The sequence below is a fragment of the Megascapheus bottae genome, chromosome 11 (genome assembly GCF_031878675.1).
Source record: "Megascapheus bottae isolate mThoBot1 chromosome 11, mThoBot2.hap1, whole genome shotgun sequence".
Classification (NCBI taxonomy): Eukaryota; Metazoa; Chordata; class Mammalia; order Rodentia; family Geomyidae; genus Megascapheus; species Megascapheus bottae.
This window is the reverse complement of record NC_143519.1, coordinates 535,758-550,640: the sequence shown is the minus strand read 5'-3', so window position 1 is coordinate 550,640 and position 14,883 is coordinate 535,758. Positions and strand designations below refer to the sequence as shown.

At 49.3% G+C, this 14,883-nt stretch overlaps 1 protein-coding gene across 2 annotated transcripts in view; it reads left to right on the top strand.

Annotated features, from left to right (window-relative positions):
* Tfdp1 (transcription factor Dp-1) overlaps nt 1-11,159 on the top strand; it is a 45,278-nt gene extending 34,119 nt beyond the window's left edge. For both annotated transcript variants that reach the window (XM_090341846.1, XM_090341845.1), the window contains exons 9-12: nt 2,093-2,244; nt 3,007-3,173; nt 4,044-4,122; nt 9,816-11,159. In XM_090341846.1, the coding sequence (XP_090197972.1) occupies nt 2,093-2,244; nt 3,007-3,173; nt 4,044-4,122; nt 9,816-9,963 (546 nt within the window). In that variant the 3' untranslated portion in view covers nt 9,964-11,159. The remainder of the gene's footprint in view (nt 1-2,092; nt 2,245-3,006; nt 3,174-4,043; nt 4,123-9,815) is intronic.
* Nucleotides 11,160-14,883: the final 3,724 nt, after the last annotated feature.

The following is a 14,883-nucleotide window of genomic DNA, read 5'->3' as shown; positions in this document are numbered from 1 at the left end:
AAATGCATTTTCCAAGTGCTCGCTGGGCTCCTATCCTGGGAGCGGCCAGCCGTAAGGGCCTGATTTCAGAGTCTCTGTGTGACAGCTTGAGCAGGAGCAGACATGCGTCCCTTGGCCAGTGGTCAGGTGTGATCCCACAGCCCAGGTCAGGGAGTGGTCAGGTGTGATCCCACAGTCCAGGTCAGGCAGTGGTCAGGTGTGATCCCACAGTCCAGGTCATGGAATGGTCAGGTGTGATCCCACAGCCCAGGTCACGGAGTGGTCAGGTGTGATCCCACAGCCCAGGTCAGGCCGTGGTCAGGTGTGATCCCACAGCCCAGGTCACGGAATGGTCAGGTGTGATCCCACAGCCCAGGTCACGGAGTGGTCAGGTGTGATCCCACAGCCCAGGTCAGGCCGTGGTCAGGTGTGATCCCACAGCCCAGGTCACGGAGTGGTCAGGTGTGATCCCACAGCCCAGGTCACGGAGTGCTCAGGTGTGATCCCACATCACAGGTCACGGAGTGCTCAGGTGTGATCCCACAGCCCAGGTCAGGCCGTGGTCAGGTGTGATCCCACAGCCCAGGTCAGGGAGTGGTCAGGTGTGATCCCACAGCCCAGGTCAGGGAGTGGTCAGGTGTGATCCCACAGCCCAGGTCAGGGAGTGGTCAGGTGTGATCCCACAGTCCAGGTCAGGCAGTGGTCAGGTGTGATCCCACAGTCCAGGTCAGGCAGTGGTCAGGTGTGATCCCACAGCCCAGGTCACGGAGTGGTCAGGTGTGATCCCACAGCCCAGGTCACGGAGTGGTCAGGTGTGATCCCACAGCCCAGGTCAGGCCGTGGTCAGGTGTGATCCCACAGCCCAGGTCAGGCCGTGGTCAGGTGTGATCCCACAGCCCAGGTCACGGAGTGGTCAGATGTGATCCCACAGCCCAGGTCAGGCCGTGGTCAGGTGTGATCCCACAGCCCAGGTCAGGCAGTGGTCAGGTGTGATCCCACAGCCCAGGTCAGGCCGTGGTCAGGTGTGATCCCACAGCCCAGGTCAGGCAGTGGTCAGGTGTGATCCCACAGCCCAGGTCAGGCTGTGGTCAGGTGTGATCTCACAGTCCAGGTCAGGCAGTGGTCAGGTGTGATCCCACAATCCAGGTCAGGCCGTGGTCAGGTGTGATCCCACAGCCCAGGTCAGGCAGTGGTCAGGTGTGATCCCACAGCCCAGGTCAGGCCGTGGTCAGGTGTGATCCCACAGCCCAGGTCAGGCAGTGGTCAGGTGTGAGCCCACAGCCCAGGTCAGGCCGTGGTCAGGTGTGATCCCACAGTCCAGGTCAGGCCGTGGTCAGGTGTGATCCCACAGCCCAGGTCAGGCAGTGCTCAGGTGTGATCCCACAGCCCAGGTCAGGACGTGGTCATGTGTGACCCCACAGCCCAGGTCAGGCAGTGGTCAGGTGTGAGCCCACAGTTTAGTTCATGCAGTGTGTACAGTCAAGACAATAATTCCCTGCCAGGGCCTGGGAGCAGGCTTCTCCCTCGGAGAGCCACAGCCGCTTTAGCGTGGGGTTCGCTGTGAGGGTAGTGCAGGGGGAGAGGCCGTTCAGCAGGTCCTGTGACCAGGGTTTGCTGATGTCTTCCAGGATGGGTAGTGATGGGGTGAGTGGCCCCCCGCTGGGCCCTGTAGCATCTAGTGACATCTGGGGACACAGTCACCATTCCTCACAAGGCTGGATGGACCTTGATCCTAGCCACTGAAGGGCAGCGTGTAAACCCAGCTCAACTGGGGCGCTTGCCCTTTGCTGTGGAGTCAGCTCAGGGCAACCTAGAGAAGAAGAGCTTGTGTGGGGAGGTCATGGGGGTGGGCTGGCTGGCTGGCTCCGCCCCTCAGGATGTTGTGTGGACATGGCCACAGAGTCAGGTCTTGCTGGACGGAGCTGTCTTCCCCCTAAGACCTTTGCGTTTCGGGTGGGGCGCCCCTCCCTGCAGTAGGACGCGGTGGGCAGCCTCTGGACATGGGCTCCAGGGTCTCACTTTCACCCTGGCTGTCTCTGTCTCCCTTGCTGACGCTCTGGGGCCCTGCTCTCCACCGGAGGACTGCTGCCAGGCTTGCTCTTCTCTTTTTCAGCAAATTGCCTTCAAGAACTTGGTGCAGAGAAACCGCCAAGCAGAGCAGCAGGCCCACCGCCCGCCCCCGCCCAACTCTGTCATCCACCTGCCCTTCATCATCGTCAACACCAGCAGGAAGACTGTCATTGACTGCAGCATCTCCAACGACAAGTATGCCAGGGTGGGGATCCCGTGCCACCCAGCTCGTGTGCCTGGGCCTGCGTCTGTGCACACATGGTAGTATTAGAGTGTGAACTAGGCCCTTCTGCCACTTGCATTATTCCCCCAGCCTTTCCTAGTGATTTCTCAAGACCTCTTTTTAGGGCTGGTCTCACGTGTTCTTCCTGCTTACGGCCTCCTGCACAGGGTGACAGGTGTATGTCACTTCTCCTGGCTTGTTTATGGGTGGGAGTGGTTTCTAGCTGGTGTGTGTGTGTGTTACTGAGACTTAAACTCAAGGCCTTGTTCTTGCTTAGCTTGCTTGCTCTGCTGGTGTTCCACTTGAGTCACAACCTCTAGCTCTGCTTTTTGCTGGTTATTTTGGAAGGAGAATCTAAGGCTCCTTTTCTGTCTGGCTTGGCTTTGAACCTGACCCTATAGACTTCAGCTTCCTGAAGTAGCTAGGATGACAAACATGCACCACCAGTGGCTGGTTAAGGGTGTCAAGGGTGTCACTAACTTTCTGCCTGGGCTGGTCTTGAACTGTGGGTCTCGTGGTTTCTGCCTCTCGAGCAACGGTGATCACAGGCGTGAGCCACTGCCCCCACTGCAGCTCTGTTTTAGGTTAGGGTAAGGCAGCCTGGGTGTGTGGTGAGGACCGAGTGACTTCTAGGCTCTGTGAGCGGCAGAGCAGCAGCGATTTGTAGTCGCCCCACTTGCTCTGCCTGTGTGCGTGCCTTGCTGTGCCAGCCCGGACCACACCTCCCCCCACAGGTTCGAGTACCTGTTCAACTTTGACAACACGTTTGAGATCCATGACGACATTGAGGTGCTCAAGCGTATGGGCATGGCGTGTGGGCTGGAGTCAGGGAGCTGCTCTGCCGAGGACCTCAAAACGGCAAGAAGCCTGGTACCCAAAGCTCTGGAACCATACGTGACAGGTCAGTCCTGCCCCTGCCTCGAGAGTGGCTCCGTCCCCCACCCCCAGCACTGGGCCTGGGTCTGTAGGCGGGTAGCCCTGGGCCCACCGGTGCTCAGTCTGCTGTTGGAGGCCCTGGTGGTACTTATGGAGTAGGACCTTGGTGGCATGAAAGTACACAAGAACTTGCGAGCACAGTCGGGACCAGAGCCAGGCCTCAGTGGTGGAGTGCTAGCTGAGCACACGTGAGGCCCTGAGTTCAGTCTCCAGTACTGCCAAAGGGAATAGAGTGCCTCTGCCAAGGAGGGCCAGACATACAAAGGCATTGGAGGAGCCTCGCCTACCAGACCAGCTGTAAGCAGAGGAAGAGCAGCCCTCCCAGCCCTCGCCCCTGCTCCGTGTGGACCAGGCACGATGCCGACCGTCCCCTCCCAGCCCTCTGCCCCTGCTCCATGAGGACAGGGCACGATGCCAACCTGGGCTCTGGCTCTGAGTTCCACACTCGGTGACTTCTCAGGTGCGGGTCCTGGGCACGGACGTGAGGGCTGGCCTCGTGGAAGTACTTGTTTTCTTCTTGACCTCTGAGGAGGGTCCGCCATTCTGCTTTGGAACCCAAGGGCTCTAACTCATTCCGAGCTTGTCGTGCAATGGACATCTGCAGGAGTCTCAGCTGGCACAGACCTAGATGCCAAAGCGTTCACCCCTTCCTGCTCTGCAAAGCCTCTCACTGGGGGAGTGTGCCCGTGCCAGCAGCAGGTCACTCCAGCCTGGCCCTGTTGTGCTGTGCACACCACGCCTCCCTCCATGGCTGGGCTCAGTTTGCACAGCTGGTGGCTTATGCATCTTGTAGTCTGCCTTAGCTCTGGCTCATTTGCATTCTTTCTCTTTGCAGAAATGGCTCAGGGATCCATCGGTGGGGTATTCATCACGACGTCAGGCCCCGCCTCCAATGGCACACGGCTTTCTGCCAGGTGACAGGGCTGGGGTGGGCGTCCTCTGTCCTTTGGTATGCCAGCCTCTTGCTGTGTGCGCGTGCCACAGGAGTGCAGCCTCAGAACCACTCCATGTTGGATCCCTAGGAAGAGACTTGCTCTTCTCCCTAAAATCTGTAAGTAAATGGGAGGAAAAACGGCCACAATTCACTGTCTCTGACAGCCCAGGTGACCAAGGTTCTTCTCAGAACTGTTTTCCTTTTCTTAAAACCTACTAAGCAGGGGCCAGGAACTTGGCCTAGTGGTTAAAGTGCTTGCCTAGCATGCACGAAGACCCGGGTTCCATTCCTTGGTACCACATATATAGAAAAAGCTGGAAGTGGGGCTGAGGCTCAAGTGGTAGAGCTCTAGCCTTGAGAAAGTCCAAGGACAGTGCTCAGGCCCTGAGCTCAAGCCCAGGACTGGCAAAAAAAAAAAAAAACCTACTAAGCACCATAGCGTATGCATAATTTGTTTTCTTTTTTTATTTTTTTGCCAGTCCTGCAGCTTGAGCTCAGGGCCTGAGCACTGTCCTTGGGTTTTCTCAAGGCTAGAGCTCTACCACTTGGGCCTCAGCATCACTTCTGGCTTTTTCTATGTTCATGGTACCAAGGAATCGAACCCTGATCTTCGTGAATTCTAGGCAAGCACTCTGCCACTAAGCCAAACTTCGCCCCCCCTTTTTCATTTTTTTAAAATTAAAGAATTTATCAACATTGACTTTTACATCATATTTTAAATGACGTATTTAACAAACAAGTATTCAAGAAGGGAATCTATGTACAGTCACTGGCACTTAGATTTTAGAACATAATTAAAATTAGGCTGAGGTTTTCTATGTCATAGATACACATTAATCTATAGAGTCATAGATTTTTATTCCTATGTAGTTGTGTTTATATTTCCAATACCATGTCCATATCATTGGGTATGCAAATATTGAGTCCTCATTCTTGTACTATCTGGATTTAATAGCCACATATTAAGGATACCATGCGCCTTTTGCTCCTTTGGTCTTGACTTGTCTCACTCAACATGATTCACTCTAGATTCATCCACTTCCCTGCAAATGCCGTTATTTTATCTTGTCTGTTGGTTATGTAGAATTCCATTGTATATATATACACCACATTTTCTGTATCCATTCATCTGCAGTAGGGCATCTGGGTTGTTTCCATCACCTAGCTATTGTGAATAGTACAGAGAACTTACGTCTGTGGTGTCTTTGCTTATCTTTTGTCAAGTTGACCTGTCATTTGGTGAGAGTGGCGTATTGAAGTCTCCCAATATGACTGTGTTTGAGTCTATCTTCTGTAATTCTAAGAGTTTGCTTGATGAATTTGGGTGTTCCTGTGTTGGGGAAGTAAATGTTTATAACTGTAATATTCAGGGTATGAATTATACCCTTTACTAATATGTAGTGGCTGTCTTTATGTACTGATTTTACTGGGAAGTTAATTTTGTCAGAGATTAAGATTGCATGCTACTCTTGCTTTTTTGCATGGTGCGTTGGAATGGAAAATTCTTTTCCATCCTTTCACTTGGAATTTGTTTCTGTCTTTGGCAGTGAGGTGGATGTCTTGGAGGCAACATATTGACGGGTCTTGTTTCTTAATCCAGTCTGTTGCTCTGTGTCTTTTGATTGGATTGTTCAGCCCGTTCGCATTTAGTGAAACTATGGAGAAATGGTTAGTGTCCTTTGTCATTATTTATTTTTACTTCTGAGTCTTTTTCTCTTTTTTCCCCCTTTGTGTTTAGTGGTTTATAGATGATAGCTTCTTGATGGGAGTTCTTGCTGTTCTGCAATTTGTTCTTGATTATTTAATATTTTTTTGTAAGGCTGGTTTAGTGTGCATGTATTCATATAGCTTTTCTTTGAAATGAAATATTCTTGTTTCTCCCTTAAATTGTAAATGCTAGTTTCGCTGGATATATCAGTCAGGGTTGTCAGTTGATGGTCTTCAGGACATGAATAATATTTTTCCAAGCTTTTCTTGCATTTAGGGTTTGCATGGAGAGGTCTGCAGTTGTTCTAATTTTTTTTCCATTGTAGCACAGCTCTTTCTTTGTTTTTGCAGCATTTAAGATCGGCTCTTTAGCATTTGGGTCTAATGCTTTTACTATGATGTGTCTAGACGAGTTTCTTCTAGGAACTTGCCTGCTTGGAGTTCTGAAGTATTTTCCCTTCTGAGGTTGGGGAAGTTCTCTGCTATGATCATGGTAAATAAGGGTTGCATTCCTTTATTTTGAAACTCCTCTCCTTATTGGATTCCTATTATACGAAGATTAGATTTCTTGGCTGTGTCTGCCAGGTCCTGGAGTTCTCTTTGGTGAATTCTAACTGATTTCTCCAGACTGATCATTCTTTGTTCCAGCTCTTGCATTCTATCTTCCGTTCCCGATGTCCTGTTCTCCATCTCAGTCATTCTGTTGCTTAATGCTTCCATTTTTGTTTGCATTCTGGACACTGAGCTGATCATGTCTGCTCTGAGGGTATTAATCTTTTTTTTTTTTTTTCCTATTTTTCTTTTGAGATCGAGGAGCTCCTTGGGTAATTTCCTGCATATGTTCCTGGAATTGTTTCTGGAATTCTGCTTTGATCTCTTTAGTCATGTGTGCAGTCATCTCCGTGAACAGGGTCATGTTTCCTGTCTCTTCAGGTGTCATTTCTTTGGATGGTGGCATCTCTTTCGTCCTTTCACTCTTGTTTCCTTTTGGGCTTTGTGTGGGACTTTGATTATTTATATATTATTTATATATTTCATGATTTGCCGTTGCGATTCCCGACGCATTGGAATTGAGACTGTTGTAAGTTCTCTCTGTGGTCGGTAGGTGGCAATCTTTACTTGGTTTGGGACTGGTGGTTCTGGGAATCTGTGTATGTGTGTGGTTCTCAGCCAAATTAGTTCCGTTGCTGACTGGGTCGGAGATTGCAGCTTTTAGAGGTGTGTCAGCCCCTTCCCAAAGGCTGTGTGCCATTGCACAGCTAGCTCTCAGCCCAACCAGTGATCCCGCTGTGGGCCCGCAGTTTTGGGGCTTTGGCCTTGGGGCTAGTTTGCCTGTCCTATTCCCAGGGGCGGGGACCTGCAGAGGATGTGGGCTCCCAGGGCGGAGCTGCACCTTTCTGGCTCTCTGAGGGCAAGCTCGCCCCCCCCCCCCCCCCCGGCCTGTCCTTCAGTTCCCTGCTGTGTTTCAGGGAAACACCAGCTCTGCTTTCCCAATGGGTTTGAGGGAACCTGCTGGATGGACTACTTTCTTGTTGGGGTTTGGCTGTGTGTGAGCTGCTTCACGGTGTTGGGAGGGCCGTTCGCTCCCCCTCTGCTCTCCGCTGCTGTCTGCGCTGTCTGCACTGGGTCTGTGCTGTCCTGCATCTGGATTCCGCCGCTTGCTGGAGTTGCTCGAGATTCATCTTCCCGGCCCCAGTGAGGGCGGCGGCGAGGGGTCGGGGAGGGGTCCTCGCGTTTCTGATTCTTTGAGAACGTTGAACATAAGCTTTACCTGTGTTTCTTTTCCGGTTTGTGTACTTCTCCGTTGCTTCTTGAATTTGTGGTTGTGGATTTCTTAAGATAGTTGGCTGTGGGATTCCCTGATTCTCTTTTTGTGGGTCCCTATTGTTTCAGCGCCATCTTGCTTCCTCCTGGCTCCTTTTTTCATTGTATTTTATTTGTTTACTTTTGGTTATTGAAGACCTTACTTAAACAAATGCATATGTATTTGTGTTAACCTTTGGCCTAATGATTCCAGAGAGCAGACTAATGCCCTTGGATATTTATCTAAATGCTCCAAAGGTAACTGTGAGAGAGCTTTTAAAGTAAATATTAGCCAAGTGTAGCAGTGGATTTACTCCCTTTTTTATTGCATTAGTTTATTTTCTATAAATGTAGCTTTGGATTGAGGAGCCTGCAAGTCCAGCAGGGACTGATGAGCTCGATCTGGGCAGGTCAGGGGCAGCAGCTGTGCAGGCTCTGGGGACTCATGGAGCTGTCCTGGGACAGACAGGTCATATGGCTGTGAGTCATAGTGAGGGCCCGTGCTGAGGACCCATCTGTCGTTATGTGGTCAGCTCTCCTAGAAGGCAGTTTTTCTCATTTGTCCTGATTCTTAGCTGTGTGTGTGTGGGTGCCAGTCTGCAGAATATTTAAGTTTGAGTTTGAGGAATTGTCTTTTTGTTTTTATTGTTGTTGTTTTTTTGGTCGTGGGGCTTGAACTCTGGCCTGGGCACTGTCCCTGAACTGGCTTTTTTGCTCAAGGCTAGGCTTTGAGCCACAGCTCCACTTCCAGTTTTTTGGTGGATTATTGGAGATAAAAGCCTCATGGGCTTTCTTGCCTGGGCCAGCTTTTAACCATGATCTTCAGATCTTAGTCTCTTAAATGGCTAGGGTTGTTGGCATGAGCCTCCAGTGCCTGGTTTGAGTATTTAAAAAAAAATTAATTGTGGCCAGGTACCAATCACTCGTGCAATCACTGTGTGCTCAGGAAGCCGGGCCTAGGTTCAAGGCCAGCCTGTATAAGTCTATGAGACTGCCTCCAGTTAACTAGCACAGTATAAGATTAGAGGCTCTCGTAGTGGAGCACCAGTGATGAGTAAGGAGGCTGAGAGGGTACAAGCCAAAAATTAAGGGGCTCAATTCTGTAATCCCAGCTCCTTGGCAAGGGGATCAGGGTCCTCAAAGCCAGACCTGGCCTGCGGGTTTGGAATGTTTGGGACGTGAGCCACGGGAGAAACCTAGTGGTGAGGCCTGCTGTCTCCAGGGTCAAGAAGGCACAGTAGGAAGATTTCTGTTCTGGTGGGTTGGGCTTAAATATTCATCACAGAAGAAATTGCTGGAGGCCTGGCTTGAGGGCAGGAACAGCTATCTTCTGAGCGTGGGGCGGAAAGTACCGCCAAGAAACAGAACCATGAAACCCAAACATTTCATCCTTCCGTTCTTTTTCTTTCTCTTTTTTTCCAGTCCTGGGCTTGAGCTCAGGGCCTGCGCACTGTCCTCAGACTTTCTCAAGGCTAGAGCTCTACCACTTTGAGCCTCAGCACCACTTCTGTTTTTCTAGTGATTAGTTGGACTTTCCTGCTCAGGCTGACTTTGAACTGTGATCCTCAAGAGTGCAGACTCCTGAATGGCTAGCATTACAGGTGTGAGCCACCGTGCCCAGCTAGGTAACCCTTTTCCCATCCGTGAGAAAGCTGGCTTTCGTCGCAGTGTGCTACGAGATTACATGAAAGCAAGTTTAGGCGGCTCCTAAGTTTGTAACAACTTCTGACTTGTTTAGCTAGGCGGAATTCAGTCTAACATACGTGTTTATAGCTGAGGATCCCAGATGTGGTTACTTTGCCAAAAAGTACACGTGCGTTGTTGATTCCCTAGTACCAGCACTGGGGGTTTGGGGGCGGTGCCCACTCTTGGGTTCTGATCCAGGCAACCCTCTTCTGTGTGTGTGTGTGTGTGTGTGTGTGTGTGTGCGCACGCGCACTTTTCCCAGCCTCCACACACAGCCACATTCTCACCTCGAATGTGGTGCACAGTGCCCGGCTCCTCTCTTGGGTGTGGGGAAAAGACCTGATCAGGTGCGGCGCTGTCCTCTGTTCACACAAGAAGGGGGTTCGGGGCCCCAGCAGCTGCCCAGCACCCTGATGCGACTGCTGCTGACGGGGTGGTCACACACCACTGACCTTGCCTGGCCTCCTGTCCCTGCAGTGACTTGAGCAATGGTGCCGATGGGATGCTGGCCACCAGCTCCAACGGGTCTCAGTACAGCGGCTCCCGGGTGGAGACCCCCGTATCCTACGTGGGGGAGGACGATGATGACGACGACGACTTCAACGAGAATGATGAGGAAGACTGAGCCCCCAACTCGCAGGTGCCCCCCCTTCAAGTTCAGCTTCAGGAGAACGTGCTTGGAGAAGTGAACGTTGTTTTTTATTATTGTGGATTTTCTGTTTGTTTTTCGCTTACTCCTAAGCAAACATTGTGAGCTGTGGAGTTGAGATGCAGACTTTCAGTAAGCGAGGGCGGCCCGCGGGCGTGGGCGCACTGCAGGGCGCTTTCTCGCCGTCCGTCCACCATGGTCCGTCCGCCTGTGCTCGTGCGGGGCCTCTGCTTGCTGCAGGCGTCTATGTTTTCACTTGGTTTGTAAATTCTGAGCTCATTTTTGCGGGGTTTGCTGAGGAGTTGTTCTGCACCCACCAGTGACGAGAGGTGAGCCACCTTGCCCCTCCCCGCCCCGGGGTCCCTGCCACGTCCCTGCCTGGATCTCCCATCCCCACCCTGCCACATCCATCCCCTACCCCACCTCACCACGTGCTGGGCAGCTTCCCGCTCCAGGGTGAGCTTTTCATTCTTTAAATCATGCAGTGTCCAAAGAACCAAGCAGATAGCAAAGCTCTACATTTTAAACAGTAAGCGCCATAAATTTTATTATGACTATTTTTCCTTAAATTATATTGACTGTTGTGGTCCCATCAGGCTTTTTCCCTCTATTTCAGCAACAAATTGCAAAGTACTTTTTTTGTTCATTTTTGCTTTGTTTGGTATAGGTTTACTGCCATGCTGGTGCAGTTATGGAAACTGTCTAGAAGGTTTATTGCTTATGGTAAAATTTGCCTGATTTCTTACAGGCAGTGTTTGGAAACTTTTTATTATATAGCTGTTTACATACTTATAAGTCTATCATTTAAAGACATGTACTGAAACAAATGTTGTATTTGTTTCACGAGCATCTTCTGTAATTATTATAAAGTTGAAATTAAACATAGAGAATGTTTTAACAGTTTTTTAACTCAAAATTTGTCAATCATTTTTAATAGTTCTTTTTTTATAAAAAGAAAAAGGAATTTAAGGACAGGCAGTGGTCTCTTAAAATTTATTCACAAAACGTTAACTGCACAGTTGCTGTCAGCTGCCTGTTCTAAACGATAGTCTTTTTATTGAAACACAAATAAACTTTTTCTGTAATATTTTATGGAATATAAAGAGACTTTAATGGTGTGACTTGTTTAACTTGGCACTGTTAGTTTTTATTAATAAAACACGCATGGGCATTTTGAACGAGCTCTGTGTTTCTCTAGCTAAGGATCATTGTCTAGAACTTGTTCACACTTGAGTGGAAAAGTAGGTGCTGTGCCGGGAGTGTCCCGTGTCGAGGGACTGGGGACCCTCTGGGGACGCTGGTGGCGTGGGGATGAGCCGCGAGCAGTGTTCTTCTGATGGTACAGGGGAAGTTTAGTTCTTGACTCTTCCTCAGTTGCAAAAGATAAGGCAGATTTCACAGGTTTGATTCTTAAGATTGTGGAAATATTCTGGCAAGATGACTCAGGGGGTGGGGGAGCCGTCCTGGCACTGGTTCGCTTGCCTGACAGTTTTCCTAGGCCTGGAGCTGCCTGGAGCATGGCGCCTGCTGGCAGCGGGTGGGAACCAGAGTGGACAGACAGCTGTCTCCTGAGTTGAGGAGGTGTGCTCTTGGACTGCTAACTGCTCTTCACAGAGGTGCAGAGGACAGGGCTGTCCCCCTGGAGGGCCCCTCCACAGCCATAGGCTCTTCCCCTCTGCTGCGAACTGACCCTTCCCGCCCCTCCTTCCACCAATGTTGAGGACACTGGCACACTAAAAAGAACACTCTGTTTGGGAAACTTAGTGATTGATGGTGCCTCTTAGGAAGAGGTGAGAAGACTTTGAGTCGATACCTTAGGCTGGTTCAGCAGAGGCTGTCCTCCGTTTCCAAAAATCAAACGCACAGTGTACACTAAATAAAAAGCCCAACAAACCCTAGAGAATGGAAATGGCCTTCTAGCCACTATATTAACACATCTGCATGTCCAGTGTTCAACAAAAAGTTCAGTGCAAACGAAGCATGCACATGTAGTCAGACACTGAAAAAATGGATAGTACTCAAACATTCTTCTCAAAGTCACACGAGGAACGAGGCAAAGAGGAGTAGAAAGTCAAGAAACTGGACCGGGAGCAAGATGGTAACATCAGTTAAGGAGATAAAACCTAAAAGGAAATGAAGTTCTGGGTCTACAAAGCAAGCATAATTGGGAGGAGTCGGGCAAAATTGGTAAGTTTGGAGGTAGGACAGTGGAAACTCCTGAGTGAGGAGCAGAGAACGAAGGAGGAGAGACATGGAAACTTATCCAGGTGGCCAGCAAGTATATCCTGCAGAATCCAAAGAAAAGAAAAGATGGTGCGAACATTCATAGATTCAGTGGCTAAAAACGCACCACCACCTTTGGTGAGAGACATAGAGCACTTAAGCTTAGGGAATTCCAAATCTGAACTTAAGAAACCGTACAGATACATTTTAACCACACTTTTGTTTTAGTGGCAGGTGGTCCTGGGGCTTGAACTCGGGCCTGAGTACTGGCTCTGAGATTTTTCCAACCACTTGGGCCACAGCTCTATTTCTGTCTCTGGTGAATAGTTAGTTGGAGGTAAGAATCTGGCTTCAAACCATGATCCTTAGATCTCAGTCTTCTGAGTAGCCAGGATTACAGGTGTGAGCCACCAGTAACCTGCTTCAATCAAACTTTGTAAAAAGACAAGCGTCAAGAGATAAGCAAGAGTCCTTGACAACAGGATCTAGCAGATTGTGATGCCACCGGCCAATACATTAAACATGTTAAAAGGAAAATAAAAGCAGGACTCCTCTAAGACTCACTGAGCAACCAAAGAGCTCTTTACCACTAGACTGCCTGCAGGCCATGTGGGATGAAAGCCATCCAAGGATCCCCAGTTTATGTGGACACTGGACACAGGGCAGTTTTCTTGATGTCGCAACTGGTTTGTAATGCTGCTTACTGTTGTCTACATAATTCAAGAAACAAGATGAGTTCTTGAATGTACCATGAATTAGGAAAGTTGTGGTACCCAGTGGGATGTTACAAGTTGAACATGTGTAAATTCTAATTAAAACACAACAACATTCGATGGCAGGTATTACTTTGGTAGCTGCAGAGTAATCTCTGAAATATGCACAGAAGGGGAAAAAAATGAACTTAAGCATTCACTACAAAAGTTAAGCAGAGGGCCAGGAGTTTAGCCTAGTGATAGAGTGCTTGCCTAGCATGCGCAAAGACCCGGGTTCAATTCCTTGGTACCACATACATAGAAAAAAGCCAGAAGTGGTGCTGAGGCTCAACTGGTAGAGCTCTAGCCTTGAGAAAGCCCGAGGATAGGGCTCAGGCCCTACACCCGAGCCCAGGACTGGGGGGAAAAAAAGCAGAAGATGGGCCTTCAGGAAACAACCAATAGATAAACCTCTGGAGAAAGTACAGTGGTAGGAACTCTTATCAGGAATTGAGGTCACAGTTCAAAAGACTGGCAGAGTGGATACAAACACATGGTCAGCTTGTATGTAGTTGTCTAGCAGATTGTCTAGAATCAAAGACTGAAAGTGAAAGCACGGGGAGAACCCAGAAGTATAGAATATATGCAGCTGAAGAAGATCAACTGAAGTGATCTTCAGGACTCACAAAATAGTGGCTAGAACAGGCAGACAAGGTACATACAACCAACCCAGAGAAACATCCAGAACTCAAGCCTGCATGACTGCAGACAGCAATAACAGCCAGCTCTTCCCACAGGCTCTGCATTTAGCAAAGCAGATCTGCAAAGCATCTGTCCTGTCACAGTGAGAGGAGGACAGAGATCAACAAGCCTGAAGATGTACAGACTTTTGGGAATTGAACCGCATTCTCTGATTGGCTTTGAACTTGAGACCTTGCTGCTTGCTTTGGCTGGCACACTACCACTCACGCCACAGCTCCAGCCCTAATAGAAACTTACCAATGAATCAAGGAAGAAATCCCCAGGGGAACTACAGCGTGTTCAGAAACCAATGAAGTTGAAGACAGCAAAGCATACAGGATGCAGCCCGAAGCACTGCAAAGGGGGACATTTATAAACACATTGAACAAGAGTTCAATTTTCAAACTCGGGAAGTAGAGAAAGATCGTATTAAAGCTAACAGGTAAGCTGGATGCGGTGGTCACTCCCGTAATCCTAGCTACTTACGATCACGGTTCAAAGCCAGCTGGGCACTGAAGTCCATGAGACTTATCTCCAATTCACCATCAGAAAACCGGAAGTGGCGCAGTGGCTCAAGGGGTAGGTAAGGTGGTAGCCTTGAGCTGTAGAGCTCAAAGTTCAAACCTGAGCACCACCACCCCCCCCCAAAATAAAAGGAGGAAGGAAATCGAAATTTAAGCCAAAGTAAATGAAATGGAAATAAAACCAAAATCATAATTAAAAATATCAATAAAATGGATACTTTTTTTTTTCTCGTGGATCATGGGGCTTGACCTCTGGGCCTGGCCCTGTTCCTGAGCTCTTCAGCTCAAGGCTACCACCCTATCCCTGGAGCCACAGCACTACTCCCCCCTTTCAAGGGATTAATTGGAGTCTCTCAGTCTTTAGTGCCCAGGCTGGCTCCATCCTCAGATCTCAAACTCCTGAATAGCTAGGATTATAGGCGTGAGCCACCTGCCTGGCTTGATAAATCTTTTAGAGGTATAAAAAGACTCAGAAATTGACATTTCTACTGATGGTTGTATGTCAACAAATTTTAAAGCGTAGGTCACGTGGACAAGTGCTAGAAACAGCCTCCCATGGTTAATCCAAAGACTAATCTAAATCTAGAACTAGCAAGAGATGGAATTTGGCCTAGAAAACCTCCCAGCAGAGAAAAACTTGACCGACTGGAATTCTGCCATACTTTCAAAAGAATGAGAGAACACGATCTAACTCAGTTCTATGCAGCCAGCATAGC